This window comes from Gouania willdenowi, chromosome 17 (genome assembly GCF_900634775.1).
Source record: "Gouania willdenowi chromosome 17, fGouWil2.1, whole genome shotgun sequence".
Classification (NCBI taxonomy): Eukaryota; Metazoa; Chordata; class Actinopteri; order Blenniiformes; family Gobiesocidae; genus Gouania; species Gouania willdenowi.
In genome coordinates this window covers 32,304,961-32,332,739 of record NC_041060.1, presented here as the reverse complement: position 1 = coordinate 32,332,739, position 27,779 = coordinate 32,304,961, and the positions used below count along the sequence as shown (strand labels likewise).

The 27,779-nt window shown below is 37.6% G+C and overlaps 1 protein-coding gene across 2 annotated transcripts; it reads left to right on the top strand.

Annotated features, from left to right (window-relative positions):
* Positions 1 to 895: 895 nt before the first annotated feature.
* LOC114479291 (alpha-2,8-sialyltransferase 8F-like) lies at positions 896 to 18,238 on the top strand. 2 transcript variants are annotated; one of them, XM_028472892.1, is made up of 8 exons: positions 896 to 1,140; positions 2,727 to 2,804; positions 4,487 to 4,543; positions 4,640 to 4,714; positions 7,430 to 7,574; positions 16,057 to 16,169; positions 16,265 to 16,357; positions 16,469 to 18,238. In XM_028472892.1, exons 1-8 carry the CDS (start codon positions 1,040 to 1,042, stop codon positions 16,944 to 16,946), a joined length of 1,140 nt encoding a protein of 379 aa, XP_028328693.1. In that variant the 5' UTR covers positions 896 to 1,039; the 3' UTR covers positions 16,947 to 18,238. The 2 variants fall into 2 exon arrangements, with proteins under 2 accessions (XP_028328693.1, XP_028328694.1); XM_028472893.1 differs by lacking the exon at positions 2,727 to 2,804.
* Positions 18,239 to 27,779: the final 9,541 nt, after the last annotated feature.

The following is a 27,779-nucleotide window of genomic DNA, read 5'->3' as shown; positions in this document are numbered from 1 at the left end:
AACAAAAGCATGGACTAGAATTCTTCTTTTTTTAACTTGTCTTTTTTAACTTTACCAGTTGTTTCCACTCCCTCATAAAATATTGTTTTTAACCTAAACAAGGAATATTCCACTTTTTTATTATATATTTAATTTAACTGAAATTTAAGCCCACAAATATCTCGATACAGTATATCGTCATACTGCTCAGATTATGTATTCTCTTTTATTTGATTTCTCTTTCCAATTCTTGGATTTTAAATTGACATTCCTTTTTCTTTTTTGAAGCATATACTGAGTTTACCTCTCACAAAAGCCTTAGATGCTTCTCAGACACTTTGAATATGCTCTGTGCTTCCAATATTTATTTATCACTCATCAATTCCTTAAAGGATTCATCTTGTAAAAGTGAGACATTCATTCTCCACCTAGAACCTTTTGCATTCTCTAGTCCTAACTTTATAATGAGTTTGAAATTAAAAACAGATCAATCCTAGAATAACATTAATGTGTGTAATCAAATAAACATATAGGACACAAGAAAAAAATACTGACATTAAACAAGAAAACTGGTATAGTTTTAGTATTCTGAAAAGGAGTGGGAAATATTCACCTATTTACTTTCACTTCCTTTAACAAAAAATAAACTAGACTAAATACTTCTGCTTCCTGATGAATAGAAATAAGATAGTGTGTAATCATTGCCTGACCAAAGTACTGTATATGTTTTTTATAAAATTATTAACAATCTATTCTTATTGATACATTGTAAAATGCAATATTAAAGCATTTCACATTCTTTTTCAACATACAGAAACAACAAAAGTGATGAGACAAAAAGGGATAGGGTGTGAGGTGGGGCTTTAAAGGTTCAGTCAGGCTTACACAAGAGACAAAAAAACATTTGTCAGGCTGAGAGAACCTTGTTAAACTTGTACAAAAAATGCAGACAGCATTCAAGAGAAGGAGGGCAAGGAGAAACAGGTGAGAAAGGAGAGCAGATTTTCTAATTACCCCAGGTGATGCAAGTCAATTGACCAAGCCATCAAAGGAGAACAAAATGAGACCACCGATCTTCCAAAAAGCTTTTTACTTTTTGATCTTTACTTTTGTTTTGGGATTTCTCCTGTTCAATCTCACTCTGGATATTTCACACCACCAGTAAGTAAAACTCTCACACAAATCTGAATGCCTTATGCCAGTGGTGGCCAATCCTGGTCCTCAAGAGCCACTATCCAGCATGTTTTAGATGTTTCCCTCTTCCCACACACCTGATTCAAATGATGAACTCATCATCAAGCTCTGCAGAAGCCTGATAACGATCCTGGTCATTTCAGGTGTGTTGGCAGAGGGAAACGTCTTAAACATGCTGGATAGTGGCTCTTGAGGACCAGGATTGGCCACCCCTGCCTTGTGTGTATAGCTTTTTAACCTTTAATACTCCATAGTGTGGAGTTGATTGTCTGTTTGGATGTTAAAGTAAATGTAAAAGAAAACACAAATGTTAATATCATTTTAACTTCACACATGTCATCATGTACTTCTGCAATTTGACTTAAAACAGACTGAGAACAGGTAACGGCAGTTTTCTTGTTAACTTAAAAAGGGGAAGAGGAAGCACAATAGTAATATTTATAAAACACACACACACCCTTATTGTCTGTCTATTTATTCCCATTTTAAAAGAAAATTCTGACTAACAGTATTAAATTGAGTTGTCATTTCTGTGATTTTCATGACTGACTCCAAACATTTGTCTCAGCGACACCTCTTTCTTGGTCTCAATCAAAGCAAAGATATAAAAATGTTTCTTTTAAACTGTTTCTAAATAAGGTTGTAAAACATGGGTGATGGGTTTTTTCAGCAGCTATAAATTTAAATTCTTTAATTGTCTAAAACTAATCTTTTTAAATCTGATATTTTCCTTTTGTAGATGATCAAGAATTAATCAGTGTTGTGGTTTGGTTAATGAATATTTCTACTAAAGTTTTAGTGATTACAATTTGTAAATCCAGGTTCGGGGTCAATTACATTTTTCAGTTATGATTGTTTTTAATTACCTATGTTTAATTACAATTAAATTACAATTATTTTTTTATCCCCAAAGTCAATTACAATTACATTCTCAATTACTAAAGTTAGATTACAATTGATCACAATTACTGAGTCTGAAATAAATAATCTAATAAACGTTAACCTTCTTCTTGTGTTAGCTTTTTGTTAGCATCTCTCATGATAACAGGTCATAAATCAGCTGTAAAATATACTAAAAACAAATATCTATCATCTAATTTATTTCCTATCTAATGGTTACCTTGTTAGGCTTCATAGTCAGTGAAAATATTGGATTTTATATTTTAGTTGTGGGCATCTGAGCCTTTTTTGTGTCAGTATAGCCCTAGATTTATATTTTTTTTAATTTTTTCTAGGGTAAAATGTGGTAAAACTTGATTGACTAACATTGTATTAATTGTTAACTACATATGTGCAGAACTGTACATAGAACTGTAACATAGTTCCCCCGTTTTACGTTTAAATTATGATTTGCAATTTTTATAGATTTTTCATGGCAATGACAATGACAAAGTCAATTATCTAAACACAATTATGATAACAGCAACAGATTTTTTAATTACAATTATAACGACGCCATAATTGTAATTAATTATTAATTTTACAATTATAATTGACCTCAACCCTGGTTCTTTCCCTAACTCTCACTTGTTCTTTTTGTTTCAATGGTCTAGAGGCTATAACCAACTGGTTCCTCTGATGAAACACAACACCTCTAGAACCTCTGAGATGAACAAAAGGAGGCAGTTAATGTAAGCTTCTGTTTCTGATCTGACCAGTTGATGTGTCCGTTCAATGATGTGTCACAGAAAGAGAAACACTTCATGGAAACACTGTCATTTTTTTTGTTATCAAATGTGGACTCCAGGTTCACTCAATAAACTGAAAACATTTGTCTGTGTACCAACAAGTGGAACCATGGCTGTAACTTACAATTTTATCCTATAAATACTGTCATTTAAATTCATATTAATTATTTTAGCTCACATTTTTGTAAACATAAATGTGAGCTGAAGCTTCTTCAAGCATTAGATGTTTTAATATGGGGCTATTACTGTAACAAAACTATTTGTCTGTGCGTAATCCAATCTTTGTGTTCATACTGACATCCGTATGAATGTCATTGAACTGGAACACTCTGTACACAGGACTTTTAGAACACATTTGGTAAACGCTATCTGTACTTTTTTGAAACATGTAACTCGTGCAATAATGCTCGAAGCCACCAGTTCCACCATATATACTGTATGTATATATATATATATATATATATATAGCATACAACTTGAATGTTACAATCTTATTTTATTGTAAAACATTGAACAATACAAACGTGTTGTTTTAATTTAGAGTTTATAACATTGCTGTCCAAAATACTAAATTATCTCACTTCCTTTAGTTCTTCATTTTTCACATTTTAAAAACAAAACAAACTTGTCCAACAGGTTCCACTGCAGACCTGTTTGGAGCTCTTAGACAAAAATAAAGTGCACAGCAGCATTTAGTTTTACAAATAAAGAAAATCACAGGGTTTGAGGTAAATGGTATAATAACTAATAAAACATCTTAAGCCACCAATAACGACCAGGGACAGGTCAGCTAAACTATTGCACGGTATGTTGTTGTAAATAAGAAGCCTGTCGCTGCTGCTGAGTCACTGCTAACAGAAGCTCATTAGCCTGATATGTTTAGCATTGTGTAGCTGAGAAAAATGCTGTGAATTTGTTTTTCCTTCATTTATTTTTATAAGCATTTTCAACAGCAGAATGTGCACCTGGAATACGCACAGCTTACTTTACATTACTGTACTAAGGCTGAAAAATTACTGTTTTAATTTTGGAGCAGCTGTTTTGTGCTTTATATGCACATCATTTATGGTTGTTTTATAGCAGACGAAAAACAGAAAACGAACACCTTTATTTGTTTTCCCCATTACCGATTGGCCAAAGTACATGACCCGGAAGTGAAGCGTTACACATTCCGCAATATCTTTAGCTCTGCAACACTTACAGTAGGAGTCTCTAAATCCTCCAAAATGTCAGTGAGGAGGTTCTGTGCCCAACACCAGCTAAAGTGAAAAGGACGCGTTTTGGATGCCCAATTGGAAGCAGCAATCTTGTCATGCCAAACTGCCATTAGCGTAGCCGTTAGCGTAGCCGTTAACGTCGGATGAGAGTATACTTCTGGGTCACGTCCAGTGGAGAAAATGAATAAATGTGTCCGTTTTCCGTTTTCTGTACCGAAGCAAGAGCTTGAATTTGAAAAACAAGGCGTTTTTTGTTTTTTTCATTTTGGATTTAGAAACAATTATCAAATAATGAGTGGTTTTTTTTTTCATTTTTCATATTTTTGTTACATTTAAGTGGGCTCAGAGTTGATCAGCTTGGCATTATGAGCATCATCTTGACTTAAATGTGTTTTTCTTGTTTCACAGATCTACAAATGCTCCTCAACACGTTACTAAGAAAGTTGTTGACTGTAAAGGCTGCAAGTGAGTGAAAAACTATGTGCAATGGAACCTGTAGAATCATATACCCTTTTTATTCATGACATGACTAAGTTAATAACTGGCATGCTTGTTTTACAGAGAAGTCCTTGCAAAAGCAGCAAAATACTATGCTGAACCCTGGAAGTTACAGGATGACAATCATCAAGAATTTACGTGAGAACAATTTCACGCTAAAATAAAAATTGTCTGTTTTATGTTCCAAGTAAATTAAAAAAAAGCTTTAATTTTGTCAATTGGCATCATACAAGAGAAAATTGAACATAAAACTGTCCTTTAGCTCATTTTACTCAACATTGTGGGGTTGCACACCGGTGTGCGCATGACCAACACCTGCAGTACGGTGGCTGGGAAGTGTCAGGTGAATGCATTTACAGAAACGAACACAAATGCAAACAGGTCACAACACGAATGCAAACCGGCCACAACGGAAGTGTTTCCGACGGACCGGTATTACAGTCGGACAGTCGGACGGGTATTATGATATGATAGCCTGATATGAAAAATATAAGAGTATCCTAATCAACTTTCACTTACTTTCATACGCGTTTCGATGTCTTCTTCTTGTTCTTAACTGTTCTGGTGGATTAAAAACATCCGCCAGAAACGTGTCCGTCTGTAATACTGGTCCATCGGAAACTCTTCCGTTGCGGAAACCCGGTGGCCGGGAAGTGTCAGGTGAATGCATTTAAAGAAATGAACACAAATGCAAAAAGGTCACAACACGAATGCAAAATGGCCACAACGGAAGTGCGTGAACATGCATGAGCTACAGTGGGGAAAACAAAACTCCCTTTTAACGGGAAGAAATCAGGTTCAGAAGTGGCAGCCATCTGCTTTGACTGGTTGGGGTTCGTGGATAGAAAGAGGAGAACAGAACAGGATAGAGAAATACCATCATTGTGTCCCAGGCTAGTTGAGCCTTGAACACCTGAAACAGAAAAGAGAGAGAAGGGTGAGCAGAAGGCATGGACTGCAGAAAAACATGATACAGTATTAGCAGGTCTGCCTGCATGGAAACACCTGGTGCTAAATTATGTGTGAGTGGAATGAGAACGAGTAGTAGGTTTAGGGCTTTGTTCCTAGTGTTAGGTTAACGCTATTATACGTATGCACTTTTACAAATAAGTAGGTTTTGAGTTTAGTCTTAAAGGTGGGAAAGAGTAGCAGCCTCCTGTACTAAGACTTGAAGCTGGTTCCAAAGGCAAGGAGCCTAATAGCTGAATGCTCTGCCTCCTGTTCTACTTTTATCAGCTAAACAAGACTTGTCGGCTCTGTAGTATGAAGCCTGATAACTTCCAGGATTTATTCTGTGTGCGCTATACTACGGCGCTGCCAATAACTTTTTATCAATGAAACACCATGGTAACTTATGCTGAATGGCTAACCTGGTCAGAACTAGGTTAAAGCTGCAGTATGTAAGTTTTTTGGCATCGTTTGGTCAAAAATCCATAATCATCTTTGAGCATATTGTATACCAAAGTGTTCTGAGTGGACAGTGAACCACTATCCACTAACGCAAGATAAAGTTCTTATATTTGTCATTTGTCTCTATTGAGAAAAAAAGTCGCTATGAGCGTTTACAAAGACACTGGTAAGGGAGAATACGTTTCGGTTTCAGTTTCAAAACGGAGCTGAGAGGATTCTACATACTGCAGCTTTAAGATAAGATCCAAGAGAGTATTAAAGCTCCACCTCCCAATCAATAAGTTATCTTGGAACTGCCCAAGAATAGGTGGATCATTCTGTAGGCACACTGCGGCATGGACCTGATCTGGTGAGAAAGAATGTATAGACGCACCATTCATAACCAATGGCATCCTATGGGAAAGGTATCGATCTGATTAGTCAGGTGATAAAGCCAGTGTGCTGTCTCACTGACAAACTAATTCATTATTTTATCCATGTTGGTGATGCTGAGAGCTGGAGTTGCAACCAACAAAATATTTTAATGTATACGATTAATCGGTCAAATAATTAATCAATGAATCGGATTTAAAAAAACACCACATTATTATTTTCAGCCTCTTTATTCATCCCATTGTTAATGTAGTGGCGGGTAACTCAAAGGTAGTCTTCAATGGCTACACGTGTGACCTGGATTGAAGAGCATTGGAGTGAAGCTTCATCTTCAACCATCGACACAGGCCTCATGTCAGTGACAAACATTTGGTGGATGCTCTCAGTCAACACAGCTTCTCTCTGTGGTTACGTCGTGTGTTTATCATCATGAAACTTGTCATTGCCTTTTATTTGCAGTATTAGGTTAACACACACAAGGTAGTCGGCCAAAGAGCAATTCACACACACACACACACACACACACATTGCACGTTTCATACACAAGGCAAATAACTGTGCTTTACAACTACAAGTACCTTGAAAAAAAAACTTCATTACACAAATTTGAGTAGATGTGATACGTTACTTCAACCCCTGTCTAAATGCCTCACTCAGACTGTATGTTAAAAAATCAAACTTAAGGCTTGATCTTAAAATTTTGACCTCCATTGTGTACAATTTAAGTTTATCTATATAGCACATTTAAACCAGGCTTAAACTGATTAATCTGGCATAAGAAAAAGTATCTCTCACACACACAAACACGCACTCACATGTACACAAACAAGCAAAACAACATCCGTGCGCGGACACACCAACGCTAGCATTAGACGAGCTACCAGAGAGGCTAACGATACGTTTTGTCTCTTCCAAACAGAACAAATGTAGAATGTTGTAGTGATTTACCTGCTGCTAAGCTCCATTATTCACAAACATTTGGGAGCATGTTTCTAAAGAACAACATTTTATCTGAAAGTATGAAATGTGTCATGTATCTCTAATTACTTAACAGTTTCTTTCTCTCTTCAGATTTCGTCTTAGCAGCAAGTGTAATGGATCTGAAGAAGCCATCATTACCCAGGCCAACACTCCTCTCAACTCTGTGATTTCTTTCAGTGGGGAATCTAGGAGCAAAGCTGATGTGACTCCAGCTCTTTTTGATGGATTTCCAAAGGTATGGTTTACAATGAAGGATGTAACATCGATCTGTGCTCGACAAGTTGGCCTGACGAATGATACTAATTGATCTAAAAATGTTTTAAAAGGTAATCAGTGAAATGTATTGATACAAGAAAATATATATATTTGTATATGAGAGTTATAGCGGTTTTTCTATTATAGCGTGCTAAATGGCGCTGGTGGAAAAAACCCAGTATGAAAGGGAAAACCAATTAAAAATCACATTCAGTGAATTTGACGCGAATCCTTTGAAAAATAGCCGAGATACAGCATTTAGAATGTGATGGCAAAAGTCTTTCCGGTGACATTATAGGCCCCTCCCACTAATCACAGCCTGTTTTTCGGGCTCTGAGTCTGAGTCGCACAGTTTGAGCTAGAGCTGAGTGCAACGGTTGAAAAAATCACACAGTGTATCCCAGCCCTTATTTATTTAAACAACCGTGGGTTCTTCTAGTCTGTGTAAAACTAAAAATTTCCGTGAATGTAGTGGAAAAGGGTATTTTATGTTTGTTTAAAATATACAGTGAGCAGGTTTCAGGTATTCTATCCTCTTGTCTTTATTTGCATGTTTTGTATTGAAGTAATTCAAAAAGTAACTAAAAGTAATCAGTTACATTACTTTAATATAGTGGTACTTAGAGTAAGTTACATTCCATTTTTAACAGGTAACTTGTAATTTTACCGGATTACTTTTTTAAAGTAGCCCTCCAGCCCTGCATACTCTATATCAAACAGCAGTGTTTGTTTTACCTCTGAGGTAGTTTGAGAGGGAGGAGCTCAAATTCTTATGTGGGGAAGGAGGAGCCAGGATTGTTAGGAGGAGGAGTTTTCCCGTTGTGATATCACAACACGAGACAAATCCAACTCACCCGTTTGGAGCCGACTTTTTACAAAATGTGGAATTACAAGGGAAGTGGGAAACAGAACTTTTTCAACTTTGGCCCTCTGAATGAGGCTAATGTATATCACTGCAATAAAACCATTATAAAGTGATTTTTTCATAATACTGTCCCTTTAAAGGGGACATATCATGCTAAATCCACTTTTTCAGCCCTTAAATGCATTTTGTTGTATATTTAGAGTGCTTAGAAGTACAGAAAAAATCAGATTAGTCTCTTCAGGTGCTCCGTAGATATCTTTATATTCTGTTTTGCTCATATTTTTCAATCTGTTTCGATTTTTCTATTCTCTATTATGTTTTTTGAACTATTACATCACAGCATTTGCAGCAGAACTGCCAAATTAGTACATCAACTCCAGGTCCAACACTTAGAGCAATCCGCCATTTTTATTTCTCGCTTTTATTTTGTAGTCCAAGCTCCAGGATGCAGACGTTACGAGAGAATAAGTCAAAATGTTTGGTTGTTGGATGTAGTAACCCACACGCTTCATTACACCGTCTCCCAGCATCAGAACCTTTTCAAAGTGTCTGGTTGAGTTTTATTTTTCACAGAAATGTACCCACATCTGTGGGTAAGATCATTTTTGTGTGCGAAGCACTTCAAGGATGACTGCTTCATCAACCTCCACCAGTATAAAGAAGGATTTACAGAAAGACTTTGTCTGATTGAGGGTTCAATTCCTTCTATCTTTGGAGACGACAAACAGAGCACTTCAGTAAGCTGTAAATAACGCTAAAAAGTGATGATAAGAGGTCCCTGTTATTGTTTTGTTAGCATTAGCAGTTGCACCGTCTTCAGACTTCATATGTTAGCGCTGTGTGCTCGTTTTAGATCCTTGATGATATGGCCTACGTGATTTAATTTAAGTCTAAAGTTTTCATTAGTCATTTCATTTTGCTGTTTTTGTCTTTGAAAAGACTGTATTAAAATGCATTTTGTGACGTTAGCTTGGCGCTAGCGTTAGCTCGGTGCTTGTGTTAGCTCACTTGTTAGGGTTCTGCAGGTTCATCATCTTCATTTTCATCTCGCTCCGCTGGGTCAGACTCTGGCTCAAACATGTAAAGCTGGATGGACAAGTCTTCTGTTGTTGACATTTTGTAAATAATCTCTTAATAAAAAGTTTATGCGCCGCTACATAGCCGTATCTCTTCTATCAAACTACAAAAATGGCCGAGCAGGGAGGAGTTGAACCGAGTGTCACCTGAAGAGGGGGCGGGGTATGGAGTGTCTCATTTGCATTTAAAGAGACCGCACCAAAACGAGTTGCTCTCAGAAGCCCATCAGAAAAGGGGTGGAGCTATAATAATGAGGAATTCAGACCCAAGCATTGCAGTTCAGCTTTATATAGACCACAACTGTATGATTTATATGTAAAAAGGAAGGATTTAACATACCCCATGATGGGAAACTCTGAGTATCAGGTTCCATTACAGCTGATATGAAGTGGGTCAATCAACTCCGAGTATGTAAACCTTGAGTTACTCACGCGCACAAGAGCATATAAATAAATAAAAAGCTATTATCAATGAAGCAAAGATACCACGAGATGAAGCTTAAAACCCCTAGGCAGTCTGTTGGCATGAAGTTGTTTTAAGAAGACTGATTGAATATGTTGGTCATGACTAACATAAATATAGGTCATGAGGTAATTATTATCTTATGTATATGTTAGGATGACACATAATGACAGTCTTCATGACACCTTAGTGATGCTAATGACAGGTGTCATGTTATAATAATGACAGCGTAATGTCAGCCTTAAGTATACCCCGTCAATTAAAATGTTACTGGTAATTTTCTTATGTAATTGTTTGGGTTCTGTACCCAAATACTCTTGTTAATGCTGTGGTTTGTAAGTTTTTTTTTTTTTTGTTTTGTTTTTTTTTTGGTCAAAATTCAATAATCATCTTTGAGCGTATTGTAATTAAAGTGTTCTGAGTGGACAGTGAATCTCATCTCCTTCTCCTGGCCCTGTAAATGAACTGGGTGTCAGCCAATTAAAGATCTTTCTACAACACGTGGGCATAATCATGGTGAATTAATTTTATAGTCTGGATACAGAGTGATGATAATCAGTCCGCTCAGAGCAGCAGCTGAGATCACAGCCGGCTCTGTGTGCTCTCTGGCGGGATGAGCCGAAGGCAGCAGCCTCTGATCAAGGCAGAAACTACAGAGTGATACGTGTATTCATGTTAGAGTCTCCAAAACACCAGAAAAATCTCCAATAACACAAGATAAAGTCTATACACTTTTCACTAGTCTATATTGAGAAGTTGCTCAGAGCGTTCGGTTTCGGTTTCAAAACGGAGCGGAGAGAGAATTCTGCAAACTGCAGCTTTAACAGCAGGTTAAGATTGGACAAAATTTACATTGTTTTTTTTTTTAAAATATAATGTGGAAAAACCTGACTAAGTATGAAATATCTGCATTTGAAATTAAAAACATTATTGCCAAATTTAAAATGTAGTTATGTAAAAAAAATCTTTTGCCATTCCTTTCAAACCAAACTTAATTTGACAAAACTCAGAAAATAGAAAACTACAATCCAATCCTGTAATGCAGGGGTGTCCAAACTTTTTGAAAAGAGGACCAGATTTAGCGAGGTGAAAATATGTGGGGGCCAACCATTCACCCTGAAATTCTTTGAACCATTAACATCAAATGCAAATAAAGTATTTTATGAATTTTGTATTGCAAATGGAACACTTCTCATTTATTCATATGGAACACAAATAAATCTGTCTGGAAAATAAAAATGAACTTTCTGGAATATTAAATATATCTAGGTTCATGTGCAACATCACATATTATTCACTATGAAATGCTCACTGTAAATTCAAAACATGTAAACACCAACAGTTATAATTCAGATGTCTTATTCAGTGAAATATAAAATTGCTATGTACTTTTATTTTTTTTATTTTTTTACTGTGATCAATGGCGCCGGCGGGCCACATATTATTGATTTCATGACAGAGGCTGCGGGCCAGTGGAAATTTGAACACGGGCCGGACTTGGGACATGCCTGCTGTAATGCAATCCTAAAACATATTTAGTGCTCTCATGTAGAAAATAAATGGCAAATGTAATTGATTTATATCGTGCTTTATAGAGCCGTGGGCTGTTTTCAAAATATGTCTCTCTTAATAAACCGATTAAAATCCTGTGATCTAAATCTTAATTGTGATTCACTTTAGTTTAGTGCCTCAATTTTGCAGAATATCCTTTATTTGGAAATAATCGATTCCACTAAAAACCACTGTTTTAAACTCAATTACAACCTTGTTTCCCTTCTGTAATTTACAATTATGCTTTTTTATAAACTTCAGAAATCTAAGAATCAACACATTTAACTGTGAACAATAATGTTATTAAACACAACAGTTTACATCCTATACATGTTAAAAAAAAAATTCCACACGTACACTAAAACAAAATACGTTGATTAACGTAAAGGATAGTCAACCTAAATTGCAAACACGGCTTGCTGAAAGATAAACAAACAAAAATAACCTCAGATGAACCAGGGACACCATGAAAAATAATTCAGATAGCGATTAACGCAAGTTAAAATTATTTTTAATTTTGACAGCTATAGTTTATACAGAATGAAAATGGATTTAGATTTTTTTTCATTTTTGGCAAATCATTCACAGCTAACTATTTTATAAGGACCTCTGAATATGCTCTCACAAAATTCTGGGCTGTTTTAAAAAGATGGGATCATTTGTCCATCAGATACATATTCAACCCAGTAGAATGACCATCAAGACTGTTTCTCTTGCTCCCAGTGTAATCCTGACATTACATAATTTCTGTAATGGTTGTTCACTTTGGGTCATTCTGGGAAACACTGGTGACCTTCATCGTACACAGAGCATCTTTCTGAAATAACAAGGGCTGTATTCTTTTCATACTTGAATAATCTATTGAATATTAAGACACAAACATAAATTTAGCTCTTTCATGCTGAGTTCTCTTTCATAACATTCGTTTTGATGTCTCACTATGGGATATATGCCTCCGCGTCATATCTCAGGAGCCCTATCTCACTACGCCAATCCTGATTGGCTGGTGAAATGTATTCCTCCACCGCAGGTATTTTATTTTATTTTATTTGAAATACTTTTATTAATCCTTGAAAGGAAATTACATTACACTGTTATTTTTAGGGACATGTTTGTCACACACATAGGCCCGAATCACACACAGGCACAAATAGGACCTGTGGACATGCATTAATGGAAGAGATGTCAGAGTGGGGCTGCTTTTACAATGAAGGGAGCGCACCAGAGCAGTGTTGGGGATCAGTGCCTTGCTCAAGGGCACCTCGGCAGTGCTCCACGCTCAGATTACACTGCTTCGATGCCCTCCACGACCGTCGAGGGCCAACCGCTGACACACCTGTCTTCAACTCGGCTCACCGCTTCACTCTACACCACACCACGGCTGTCAAGCACCGGACCCAACACACCAGTTGGCGGCTCGGCGACGACACCGCCCTCGCCACCCCACGCTGTCACCAGGCGCTGGATGTCAGTCCTCCATTAGCTTAGCGGCTAGCAGCCACGTGCCAGTGCGAGCTAACCACTTCTTCCTGAACGCTCCCGGTCCCTGCCACCACTGCGCCGTCTTCACGGTGAAGAGCCTCCGTGGGCGGCTGGCACGCCAAGTCAGCCAGTCAGAGCAGGGACCCTTCCTTCGCCCTCTCGGCACCAAGGCTGTTGCTGCGGAGAGGATGGAGACGGAGACCTGTGTGGAGCCTGCGGAGGGACTCTTTTCCAGCTGTTCCTAGTCCAACATCGTCTTTGTCTCTCCTCCCAGGGAGGACATTTTGGAATTGGACTGCAGGGACGATAATGTCGTTACCTCTGAATTCCTCATCTCAGAAGAGGAGGAGGAGGACGACGACATCTTCTTCACCCCGGCTCGGGTTGCAAAGCCCGTCGACACTGTTGCGTCCATTGAGGGAGCTAAGAGAAGCACACCAGATTCTTCTCTCCCCGGCTCGAACATGTTGGTTGTCTGCAGACATGCGGCCACCCGTCTGTCCATCCCGTGGCCTGCCGTCGTGACCGAGACGACCAGGTTCCGTTACAGAGCTGCGGGAAGTGGGGGTGCTCGGGGTGCTGCAGCACCCCCTAGTGGTGAGAGGGAGATAAAAAATGCAGCCTTTTTTGAACTACTGCTGATGAATTAGAATTGTACTTTGTGCACTGCTGATTTATTATTAATTATGTTTTTTCTTCTTCTGTTTTCCATTCTAGAGACAATTACAGATAAAATTCCATATACCATAGACAATATTTACAAATCTTATACATTATAATACAGTAAGTGTGCGTGCACGTGTGCATGTGCGTGTGTGATATATTAATGGTATTGTCCTACTAGAGGGTGAGGTGAGGAGACAATAACAAGTTCATAATAGTCAAATATATGGGGGAAAGGAATATATATATACTGTTCATATACAAAATTAAAAAAGAACAAAAATTTAATTAAATTAAATAATTATAAGTTAAGAAAAATTGCCAATTAAAAATATTTTGCACAATTTCTTAATTTTTTATGAATATTTTGGGAAATGATTTTGACACACGTAAGATATTATGTGTATTTTGGACTTTAACCTAATTCTCTTCTGCTACTCGATGAAGGCGGTTGCATTTTAAAACTAACTGTATTATTGAATTTCTTTATATTTCTACATGCATTTCTTTTTATTTTTGGTACTCCTGTGATTCCATACATGTCAGCTGACCAAATTATTGTTATAGCATTCTTGTGAAGTTTAACTTATAGCACTAACTGTACATTCATCTGAGAACTGATGATGTCTGTGCATTACAGACCATGGCTGTGTGCACTGAAGTGTATATGACAATAAAGTAGTGATTTTTTTAAATAGACCTATAGGCTCATATGTTTTTTGTTCAAAAAAAAACAACCAATTTTTTCACAGCACCCCGTTCAAAATTACTACCAGTGGCCCTGTCCTGCTATGAAGGGAAGCGCTCCCCGCGACCAGGGGTACGACGAAGCAACTGCTCCCTGTCTTTACGGAACTGCTGGACGAGGTGACGCACACATGGAAGGACCGGCCGTTCAGCAGCAGGAGCTCAGTACCGGACTGTTAGGCTATGGAGAGCCTGGACCTGGTCCGCATGCTCCCAGTAGAACCGCTGATCGCAGCACACCTGCTCTCCCGGCCTTTTGCTGTGTACCCCAAAAACCGAGCCTGCCCACCAAGTCCGACCACTTGCAGTTTCCCATAGTGAAACATCAAAACTGATGTTATAACCCCGGTTCTCTGAGTAATATGTCTCACCAGACAGCCCTTCTTGCTGAATGAATGAGAAGAGGTTTTCTTATTTGAATGGCGGTGTATTCCCCACCCACTCTACTTATAGTAGGAGGGACTACCTGCGGCAGAAATACATTTCACCAGCCAATCAGGATTGGCGTAATGAGATAGAGCTTCTGAGATATGACGCGGAGGCGTACACCCCATAGTGAGACATCTCACTTATATTACTCACTCATATTACTCACAATACATAACCGGGTTATGCAAATACACTAAAGTTACATACAGTATTTAGTTTACTTTGGATGGTCAAGCCAGTTTATCTGCTTGTACTGAATTTGCTATTTTCATAGTAAGTGCCAAAAAATTGTTGAAATGCTCATTATGTTATTCCTGATATTTGATTATTTTGGCAACATCTGAGGGTTAGTCCTGTATACTTTATGGGGACAGTGCACGTCACAAACAAACTGCTCCACGGTTAATAAAAGGAACCATGATGTCAGAATAAAGGAACAAAGAGACATGGGAGTTTCCAAGTTTCTTCTTCAAACAGGCTGTTGATTCCTACACAGCATAAGATATAGCATTGAGTGACTTGAGTGAATGTAGAGCACCTTTTTTAAAGTAGGTCAACACTCTCAATAACCTTCTCTAAATGCTGCAAAACCAGTCCTGAGACTTAACAGTCAATTCCAGCCTGACTCCATGTTACTGCAAAGCCTTAGGTTTTCTGTTCTTTTGTGTCTGCAGCTAGTTTTACAAGCTTAGTGAAAATTCATAGCAATTTTGCCAAAATTTTCCTCCTGTTAAATCCCTGACAAGTAGTTTAAACTTAAAAACAAATAAAATAGGAAAAAATAAAGAAAATATTTTTAACCATAACAAACAAAATTAATTTTTGGAGCATCTCACGATTCTACATACTGCAGCTTTAATCTGCTCAAATACATTTAATTGTATTTCAGCTTTCATTTTATTTTTATATGAGTGTAGTCAAACTGCTGGTGGCCATTGGAAGAAAGTGACCTCATTCTCCACTTTACTTGACAGCAATTTTAGTTGTAAAAGTGTGTGCATCATGCTTACCCAAATGCCTTTAGTTTTGAGGGAAGTCAGACCTCCCAATATTTAAATATTTAAAATGAATAAAAGACAAGTAATTTAAAGAAAGCATATCTCAAGGTCAGTTTTTTATGAAATGTTTGTTTTAAAAGTACTATAGTTTTTTTCTTCTCACGTCTTTCTGCTCTCGTTGGTTAAAGGAACACATTTTCTCCTCTAAGAAGCTGGACACTTGCTCTGTGGTGGGAAACGGTGGAATCCTGATCAACAGCACATGTGGGAAACAGATTGATTCTGCTCAGTTTGTGTTTAGGTAAGAGAGTGGTTTATTGTAGACATATTAAACGTTGATTATACTTTGGTGAAGAGACCATTTAGGGGTTTTTGTCATCTTCTTTCATTCTTCAGGTGTAACCTACCTCCAGTGGACAAGAGATTTAAAATGCATGTTGGCAACAAGACTGACCTCGTGACAGCAAACCCGAGCATCTTTTATATAAAGTCAGTAGGAAAATAGAAATATGTCATTTTATTGAATGTTGGTATACATTTATTTCTTCATCATGTACAGTATGTTGCTTCACATTCTTTTATTTTCTTGTTTTCCTTCAGGTTTGCTGCTCTAAATAAAAATAAAACACCCCAATTCCTGGAGACTATGCAAGCCTACGGTAGCTCCTATTTGTGGTTACCTGCTTTCTCTTTACGCTACAACACTAAGATTAGTATACGAGCTGCCAGGGTCATCAAAGAATTTAAAAGCCCTATAAAACCAGTCTTCGCAAACCCAAAATATCACAAAAAACTGCACTCGTTCTGGAGTTCTCTTGGCCTCAGGGAAGCCCGGCTCAGCACTGGATTCATGATCGTTAGCCTGGCTTTAGAAGTCTGTAAGAGAGTGGATCTTTATGGATTTTGGCCATTTGAGATTCACCCAGAGAGGTTCAATCTTTTGACTAACCACTACTATGATAATGTACCAGCAAAAAAGGCATTTCACGCTATGCCGTCTGAGTTTGAGCGCCTGCTGCAGCTCCACAGTAAGGGAGTGCTTAGGATTCACCTGGGAGACTGTCAGCCTGATTTTTGACCAAATGATGCCAAGATTAGTCTTAATATCACCCCTAATTAACCAACCCAATAAGCCATTGTACTATAAATTTAAAATAATGTAATGAAAAGGACATACAATTTTCCAATAGCTGACAACAAATGTAAACATCCTTCAGGTTTTACATTTACAACTAACTTATAGTTCTTTTTGGGTTTTTTAGGGGACATATGCTAAATCCATTTTTTTAGCCCTTAATTGCATTTTGTTGTATATTTAGAGTGCTTAGAAGTACAGAAAAAATCATATAAGTCTCTTCAGGTGCTCCGTAGATATCTTTATATTCTGTTTTGCTCATTGTTTTCGCATGGTTGGCTGCCATATTGTGCCTACAGCGCCTCTGACCACATATAGATTATCAACTTACAATAAATGTAACATAAACATCTTTCTACATGTTTAGAGTGATTTTTTTAGTCTTCCATTTTTAGCTGCTTGGTACAACATTCACTTTGAAAGACAAAATGAATTATTTATTTCAAATTTAAATACAGATAAGAGAAGATGCATACGAAATGAGGTGTCCAAAAAGGAGTATTATTTTATAAAGCAAGTCATTGATTTCTTTAAAGGTTAATTGAATTTGAAGAACACCACTTTTGGCAGTATTTATTCTTTTTGATAATAACCACACAAAAATTATGAAACAAAAAGTAGAACCCCTCATTAATTTCTATTGTTTAACTTACTGAAAACATGCTCAAATTGACTGACAAGAAATGTAAAAAAAATAAATAAATAAAAAAAGACAGTATACCTTGTCTGTCATTGGGTGTGTAGTTTTGGTGTAAACATGAACAAGCACATCCTCACACGTCATGACATGGTGTACAGAGGTTATGACAGAGGTAACTAAATATACACACCTCCAAACAATGGTACTGTTAGAGTATTGAGCTGACAAACAATGAGGGGGTGTGTGAAGTGTACATCTCTCATTGTCTGCTTGTTTGTCATTGGGTGTGTAGTTTTGTTTTAAGGATTAAGATTGTGAGTTTAAACACGGGAACAAACACATTCTCACATGTCATGACATGGTGTACAGAGGTTATGACAGAGGTAACTAAATATACACATGTCCAAACAATGGTACACTGTGTGAATTCATAGTTTTGTGAAAAGACACACAGAGCAAAACTGTATCGCTCCCCCTGGTATCCTGAGCGTTCAGGGATGCAGCTGCAGCTGGGTGCTGGGGCTTTGGTGGTGGTGGTCAGGGGGGGGGATGTCAAAAAGTGTCCTCTCAGTACAATAAGCATTACGTCAAGCACGGGAGTATAGGCTGCTTTATTTTATGGAACGTACAATGGCCTCTTTAATTATATATTTTCAGGCTGCATTTTTGACCTGTCAAAATAGGGATCCCACCACCCCCCATTTAAAGCACAGATGTCACACAAACCTCAAGTAGGAGAAAGGAAACATGCTGAAATGAATCCTAGTTATTAATTAAAATAGATAATAAACATCAGCTGTGGTTTGTGTGACACTTGTGCTTTAAATGGTGATAATAAATAAAGAATTGACTCCAGGCAAGATGCACATAAGTAAACTATAGGTTAAACATGAGGCCCTGATTTCAGCAGCAACTCCATGCGTAATTTCACAAGAATTTGGGTGTAGTATGTCTTCAAAGTTCCCCTTGAGTAATAAATCCTGAGGCTCTGGAGGTACCTCATTTTGACATTAAAGGGAGGTGTACATCTTTTGGGGCACAAGAATGTTGACCCAGGTTGATACTTGTTATTCTGAGGCCTGGAAACCTAGAACTATTCCAGATGTATGACTTGTTTTCCACAAATCTGTGTATTGTTTTTTCCTTTACATCAACCCAGAACTGAGTTGATCCCTTAAATGGTGATGTGCTAATGTTAAGAACATACCCCCAAAAGATATATTCTATCGGCAGGACTCATCCTTTGTAACCTGTTAGAACTTTTGATTGTGTTAATAAACTGCATATTTTCATTAGTCACTTGTCCCGAAGACTTTTACTACACCACCTTTTTTGTCACCTTTAAAGCCCATATTGACAAATTATGTAAAAATATCAAGTTTAATCTAGCAAATTTCCGCTCAATCCGAAATTAAACATCAACCGAAGCTGCAATAATTTTTCTACATTCCATGATTTTCAGCCACTTTAACTACTGCCTAACAAGTTGGTCTCAGGCAAGTCAGAGTGCAAAAAGACCTTTGGAAACATTATACAAACAAGCCATTAAAGTCTTGGATAGAAAACCAAGGCACTATCATCACTGTGCAATTCTAAAAAAGTACCACCTTTTAAATTGGGACAGTCTCCATAGATTTGCAGATCTGAGTCTCATATACAAAGTAACATGATTTGGCCCCAGCTCCTCTGGCAGAGTTCGTCAGCCAAAGAAACAGCTCTGAGCGCGTCACTCGAGGCGATTGTGTCATCCCTCTGGGCAGGAGTGCTTTCAGTCGCTCGGCCTGGTCAGTTAGGGGCGCTGCTGAGTGGAACTCAATACCTGAAGAGGTTAAACAGCTAGGAGAAAATTTATCTTATTAACATGTACGTCTGCCAACATTAAAAATCGAGCATGTTGCGCTGCATTTTGAACACGTGTTTTAATATTGTAACAGGTACTGTTATTGTTATTGACTTGTACATGTATTGTCATGCTTGTATTTTAATGCCTATTTACATCTTGGCCAGGGGACTACAGATGAAAAATAGCCTTCTGGCTAATTCTGGCTTTTTTTAACCATGTTTGTTCATGGGTTATATGAAATTGCACTGTCCCCTTTCAAATAAACCAATAAAAAAAAAAAATAAATAAAAAAAATAAATCACCATTCCGGTAGTGCGTATGTCACGGTCTGAGATTACCGCCGTACAATCTCAGTACGTGACTGCTACGTACTGAGATATACCCGTGCTGGAATAGCCATGCACAGAGATTGTTGTACTGTTTTTAAAAAAATGCTTAAAACATCACATCAGTCAACCATCAATTATTATTGAAAAGTTACATTAGGTTAATCGTTATTTATTGAAATGTATATTATAATCATGTTTGGAAAATAAATTACCCATCATCATGAAGAAGATGAACCTGTCTATCCTTTCTTTGTGGCGTTGGACCCTCTCCTGCCTTGTATATTGAGCAGTTGCACATTTTTCCCCAAAAAAAGGAGCCATTCAGCACTCATCAAATAACATTAGCTTTGAAATTTAATTTTCAATCTCAGCACGGCGGAAGTAGCAAAACTCACAGCGGAACTAGCAAAAATTCATTTTCCGGTCATGCGCGTGCTCATAATCAAGCTCAGTACAAGGTAAAATCAGACCGTGACACCGTGGCTGGCTGTACTTTCGGCCAAAGAACACAATGTGCAAACAACACAATAGAATTATATAGAATAGAACAAGAATTAAAATAAAATAAGTACAAATATGCATAAATATGGGCAGAAGATTATTGCTTTTTCAAAAGATCTCTTCTGGAACATTTCATTGGAAATTACTTGACACTTTTATACTAAACAAAACACTAACAGTTTTTACCAAAACATGAACTATGTTTTTCCATGTTGGAACCAGTTATAAATAATTCAAGTTTTAATAAAATTAAAGTCCTTTAGATTTTTGGATTAATCTTATAACATTTGTAATAGTGGTTTGACCTGGACTCATTAGCGAGTCACATTATAATTATACATTTCCTATAAATAGAGAGATAGAAGTAGTCACGTCACGTTTTCTGGTTGGTTTTTAAACATGGTTTCTAGTCTAAGTCAACAGTTTGCTCCATTAGACAGGCTGAACCTGTCTCAGGTGAGCACTTTTCTCTGATAGATGATGGCTGATACTCGTCGCTCCACCGGAGCATGCAGTTCCTATCTTCAACTCCCCACATCGGCATTTAAGTTGTCAATTAGGGACAAAGAAGGTGAAATGCAACCTGGGCTCTTCACTTTGGTTTAATAGAACTTCAACAAATTGAGGCAAAGTTGGAGAATACAACCTTTGTTTGTTTTATACAATGCATTATCTCAGTGATATGTTGACTGTTCTAAGTCTAATCAGATACTGGATGGGATCCAGGATTTGCTGAGGGTGTTAGCTTTAGATGTAGCTGTAAATAATGTGGCTTGTTTGTAAAGTCACGTGAACATCCAGTATTTTAAACAAGAACTTTGGTCAGCACTAATGCAAGTTAGTGCATCTTGTAAAGTTGTAAAGTATGAGTTTTATTCCACTCTACTCATAACTACATGGTTGTTAAGTAAATGGATATAAAATATCTTCTCATCAGAACCACACAAAATCATGCAAAATAAGTAAGGCACAGCGTATTATCTACTAAGTTAAAAACAACATAACTGGCACTACGACAGATTTTTAAAGCAGCTGTGATGTTTGAGAGTAGTAGTGATAAATGGGAAGTCAGTGTTTAATATATTTGCAGTCCAGTTCTATTTCTAGCCAGGTGTTTGGGTTTTCATTTGTATGAGTACTGGATCAAATTGGTAGATTCTGATTCACTTCAATGAAGAGTTGAAAGTTGTAAGGCTAATTTATTTTTTTTTTTTCTATTAGAATTTTATGAATGTAGTATGAGGTGCAATGACAGGGACGTCTTATCATCACACTTTTTAGCATTATTTACAGCTTACCGAAGTGCTCTGTTCGTCGTCTCCAAAGATAGAATGAATTGAACCCTCAATCAGACAAAGTCTTTCTGTAAATCCTTCTTTAAACTGGTGGAGGTTGATGAAGCAGTCATCATTGAAGTGCTTCACACACACAAAAATGACCTTACCCACAGATGTGGTACATTTCTGTGAAAAATAAAACTCAACCAGGCACTTTGAAAAGGTTCTGATGCTGAGAGACGGTGTAATGAAGCGTGTGGGTTACTACATCCAACAACCAAACATTTTGACTTATCCTCTCTTAACTTCGGCATCCTGGAGCTTGGACTACAAAATAAAAGCGAGAAATAAAAATGGCGGATTGCTCGAAGTGTTGGACCTGGAGTTGATGTACTAATTTGGCAGTTCCGCTGCAAATACTGTGATGTAATAGTTCAAAAAACGTAATAGAGAATAGAAAAATCGAAACAGATTGAAAAATATGACCAAAACAGAATATAAAGATATCTACGGAGCACCTGAAGAGACTAATTTGATTTTTTTTCTGTACTTCTAAACACTCTAAATATACAACAAAATGCATTTAAGGGCTAAAAATGTGGATTTAGCATGATATGTCCCCTTTAAATCTAAATGCTAAATATTAAATTTAAATGTTATAATCTAAATGTTAAATGCTAAATCTAAAACTTAATGGTGAATTTGCATATTAGCTAAATATTTAGTTTCACCTGTGACCTTTTGATTTAACATTTAGATTGAACGTTTAGATTTAGATTTAACGTTTAGATTTAGATTGACCATTTAACATTTAGATGTACTATTTCGCATTCAGAATTAGATTTCACATTTAACATTTACATTTAAAATTTATCATTTAGATTTCATATTTAACATTTTATGTTTACCAGAAAAGAAATATCACATATGTTGCTATGAATCTGTTTTTTTAAACATGTGTTGTTAAATCAAAAACATACAAAATTACAGAAAATGACAATAGTAAACAAAAAGACAAGAAAAACACCAAAAAATTACTCCACAAACCCACAGTAATACAAACAAACAAAATTACAACACAAATACACAGTACGACTCCAAAAGAGATACATTTTAGAAAAAGAATACACAAAATGACAACAGAAAAGAGCATACTAAACAAACATACACAGAATGACAGAAAAACACACATAGTTATTTCCTGTGTTAATGCACAGATTGGCCTTTACTCTGAATGCTGACATAAATGTTGATAATGTGGCCCTTTGGTCAAACAAACACTGTGATAGAAGTTACCTACCACTGCTTTAAAGTGTGAATTATCATGGTAGCATGATCAGGATCACTGATCCAGAGTTTGGTGGAGGTTTGCGCTCTCTGAGTGCTCTAGTTTGGTTTGATTTTGATTCATTTTCTCAGTGCTTGCCCTACGATGGACTGGCACCCTACCCAGGGTGTACCCCCACCTAACACCCATTGAGAGCTGGAGATAGGCACGAGCAGACCCCCGTGACCCTGAAAAACCAGGAATAAGAGGGTCATAAAATGGATGGATTTCTCAGTGCTGAGTGTGTGACACACAGAGCACAGGTGAGGGTGCTGTTGGCCTTCTTAAGGTTCTCCAACGAGGTCTAAAGAGATCTGTTTGATGGGTATGAGTTAGTAAATTAAGATTTGCTTTGGAGTTTATTATTTTACTCACACACCAGAGCAGATGGTGGCGGTATTGCATCAAAAGCTGAGGAAGAAGAAGCAGTCATATGTAATGTCTGACATTTTTTAAACTCTGTTTAGATTATGCAATTTAAAATTAGATACAGGTTCATGTGGGTCCCTATGGGAGCCCAAAAGAGTCATAATTAAATAAATTAAAAACAATGTTTTGAAATAAATACCATTTCGATAAATAGACAAATAAATAATATGGCCATTAAATTGTTAAATCAGGTAATATTATTATGAAATACGTTTTATTATTCTTAAATATCTATTTCCACAATGGCTTTTATATTTCATAATGTCGTTTTTTCAGCAGAATGACTTCAGTCTGTCAATCAAAGCTATTTCGATTAGTTTTCCTGGACATCGGTCATGGCCGTTCTTTGACCGACACAGTGGTAGCAATGGGAGGTAAACTGAATAAAAGTATTAATAATAATTAAAAAATAAAATAAAGCAATGTTACACCCGCTTAAGCATTTAGCAATACAAAAGAAGCAGTCAAATAGGTAGGGAGATAGAAGCTTTATTATTAAAACCAGTTCATAAAGATTAATAAGCCTCACCATACCAGACTCCCAGTTCAACTCTCAATTATGGTAACAGGATTGGGGGGGTGGGGGGATATGGTTTCACAACAATTACACACTGCAATTCAAATATTCCTCTCAAAGAGTTTACACACGTGAATATGCACGGCACACTTACACCCTTAAGGCCCCACCTGAATTCCTGACTGAGAGCTTACCGGGTATTGGTGACAAGGGGGGAGCACAAGTTCAAATAAAACGCAAAACAAAAAATGAATAAAGAGAAGAAAAAATTACGAACTAGCCCGCCCCACGGGCAAAACCCAGCTATTTGCCCCTGACCGGCTCACGTGTCAGGACGGACTAGAACAAAGCCTAACTAATAAACAAAACAAACAAATTATTCTCAGCAAGAGCAGCGTATGGACCCCGATGCTCTGCAAAGAAAACATTAATAACCATAACAAAACACTTTAATACAAAAAAACATTAAAACATATCAATAAAAGATCAACTACAAACAAACTTTAAAGTACCTGGTCCGTCGGTAGTCTACCAACAACCAGCTGTATTCTACTCAAACAGAGAACAAGCAGGGAAGCACATCTGAAATAATAAAGATGTAAATGCCATGTGCTAGACACCAACACAACATACCATATACACACCTAACAGAATTTCCTGCACCTTCTGCATGCTCATGTGGAATAAGGTGTGCACCTGCCCTATTCCACTGTCCTCATACCAATGGCTGAACAACCTGTGTTCTTCCTACAGGTCACCATTTGCAGCAGTCTTGATTAGAGCACCTGCCACATTCCACAACCCAGTAGCTGGAATACCTGTGTTCCTCCTGCAGGTCACTATTTGTAGTGTTCTTAATTAGTGCACCTCCCCTAACACCTGTCACACTACTATATAATCTTAATTTTTAGTTCCTATTTTTAGGTTTAGAGCTTTGTTCCTAGTGGTTAGGTTAACGCTATTACTGTATGCCGTAAGTAGGTTTAATAGGTAGTGTAATGGCAATTTTCCAGTTTTTGTTCCACTGTTCCAATGATTGTCATTATCACACAGGTAGGAGTGAAGTCTTACGCAGATGCAATCAATGATGTTCCAGCCGTTATTGTAGTTGAGTTGGTTTTATTTGTAATGTTTGATAAGTCAAAAGGAGAACAACACACACCTTTCCAGCTGTTTGTCTGAGTGCTGAGTTTCACCATGAAAGCCTGTCTGGTGAGAACTGTATGTGCTCCCCCTACCTGTTACACCCCTTCCTGTCACCAATGCCCTTATATGCACACACCCCAGTGCCCTTTGGTGTCCCTAGTGGAAACTAATATATAAGACATATCCACAACTAAATATCATGCCAACAATAAACACAAAATGGCTCCTACACACTGGCCCCTAATTGTTTTAAGTAAATAAATAAACAATTAGACCAACAAAAGTTAAAGGAGCAATAAACAGTACATTTTCTTTCTCTTTTTTTTCCCTTTTTTTTTTTTTTAACAAGATATGTATGTGGTGGCATGAAATCTAGTCTTTTCATTTTTAGGGCCAGAGGTTCTAGAACATAGCACCTGTTGGGATCTGGTCTTTACCACCAGTCCTTGCTGTTGTATTTTCTTGGAGCAGACATATCTTTGTTATTGGTCTTTCCAATATGTTGCTCTTTGTCTGTATTCTAACTGTGCGCACCAGACCTTGCGCATCTGGTTTAGTCTCCAGGATTCTGCCCAGTAACCAGGAACCTCGTGGGGGAGTGGAATCAACCACCACAACAATGTCACCTGGAAGAAATATTCTTTTTTCCTTAGGCCATCGTTGTCTTTCTTGGATTAATGGCAAGTATTCCTGTATCCACCGTTTCCAGAAGAGATCTGCCATATACTGCACCTGCCTCCATCTGCGTTTAATGTATAGATCCTGCTTTACGAAGAGTCCAGGTGGTAGTAGTGGCTTGGTTTTCAACAGAAGAAGATGATTTGGAGTAAGTGCTTCCAGGTCCATTGGATCATCTGAAATTTTGGTTATGGGTCTATCATTCAATATTGCTTCCACTTCACAAATGAAAGTTTGCAGTCCTTCCTCATCAAGAACTTGTTGATTCAGAACGGAACGCATCACATGTCGAACCATTCGGATCAGTCTTTCCCAAACACCGCCGTGATGGGATCCTGCTGGGGGATTAAAGTACCACCTTATCCCACGCTGAAGCATAGCACTATGGATTTTGTCTTGGTTCAAGCCAGTTAGTGCTTCCCTCAATTCTCTTTCTGCTCCAATAAAATTTGTGCCATTGTCTGATCTTAATGTTGAAACTTGACCTCTTCGACAGATGAATCTTCGTAATGCATGGATGCAGGAATCTGTGTCAAGTGTATGCGCAACTTCAAGGTGTACTGCCCTGCTTGCCATGCAGGTGAAGATTACACCATATCTTTTAACGCGACTCCGTCCTCTTTTAATTTCTATAGGACCAAAGTAGTCAACTCCTACATTTGTGAATGGAGGCCTGTCTGGCAGAATCCTCTCTAGGGGCAAATCTGCCATTTTTTGTTCTCCAATTCTTCCTCGCTGTCGTTTACATATCACACAGTCTGTTATGACTTTTCTTGCAGCAGAGTTTGCTTTGATAATCCAGTATTTTTTGCGAAGGCGAGCCAGCAAATGATTTCTTCCCCCATGTCCGAGTTGTTTATGAATGTGTCTCAACAACAGTGTGGATATGTGAAGGTCTTTTGTGAGAATAATTGGATTCTTTGACTCTTCAGGCATCACTAGTTTGTTTAGTCGACCACCTACTCTTAAAAGTCCATTATCCAGCACAGGATCCAGTTTGTACAAATTACTGCATCTTTTGACATAATTTTTACCAGATTCTAGTACAGAGAGTTCTTCTTTAAATTTTTGTTTTTGACTGAAGTCATGATTGTACTGTTTGATTAACAACTCCTCTAGGTTCACAATGGATATTCGATTGACAGCAGCAGCAGCAGCACCATTTGGATCTCTAATGATGTTGTCTCCTCTCAGCGGACCGTAGATGACCCACCCCAGTAAGGTCCTTGCTGCATATGGTCCATCTCCTTTGCTGTTGACCAGCTCCCAAGGTTCTGATACCTTTGAATTATTTGTCCCAAAAAGGAAGGTCTATGCCAGAGTCTATTTCGTGAATTTTGATATCCTTCAAATGAGGCCATTTTATGAGGTCTTTTTGTCTGGGGATGCAGAGCTGGGAAACAGGCATAGTCTTATGTGTGAACACATCGGGTAATAGAATGAAATTGTCCTTTTCCAGACTAGATATTTCCAAACCTGAGATATGATGATACTTGGTTCATGGTCTGCAAAAGAATATTGGTTCTTTTTCCTGTTATATTTAGTCTTCTCATTAAGCTTTCTGTGCAAAACGTAGATGTACTTCCATTATCCAAAAATGCGTATGTTTGTAGCACTGTATCTCCTTTTTGGCTTTTTACTTGTACTGGTACAATGGAGAAGATGCAATTTTCAGCACCGGCCCCAATATGCCCACATGTATGAGGTGAGAGAACAGCAGTGCCCGCAGTTGGTTTCTCATTCATTTCAGAAAGTTCAAGTTTCTTTACTTTGTACTTTTGTTCAATGTGAAGTATTTCTGGATGATTTTGCTTGCACACATCACACGTCAATCGACTCTTGCAGTCTTTGCTCATGTGTCCTATTTTCAAACACCCAAAACAGATTCCCTTTCCCTTTAGGAAGTCTATTTTTTCTCTGTGAATTTTCTTCTTCATCTGTGGACACTGCACCAATGTGTGACCACTCCTATTACAACACAAACAATATTGATATTTGGGGTTTGATACATTTCTTTCCTTTCCATTTGTTGTCACATTTTCTTGTTCTTGTGGTTCTATAGGTGTTGCCGTTGTTGCAAAACTGCTTC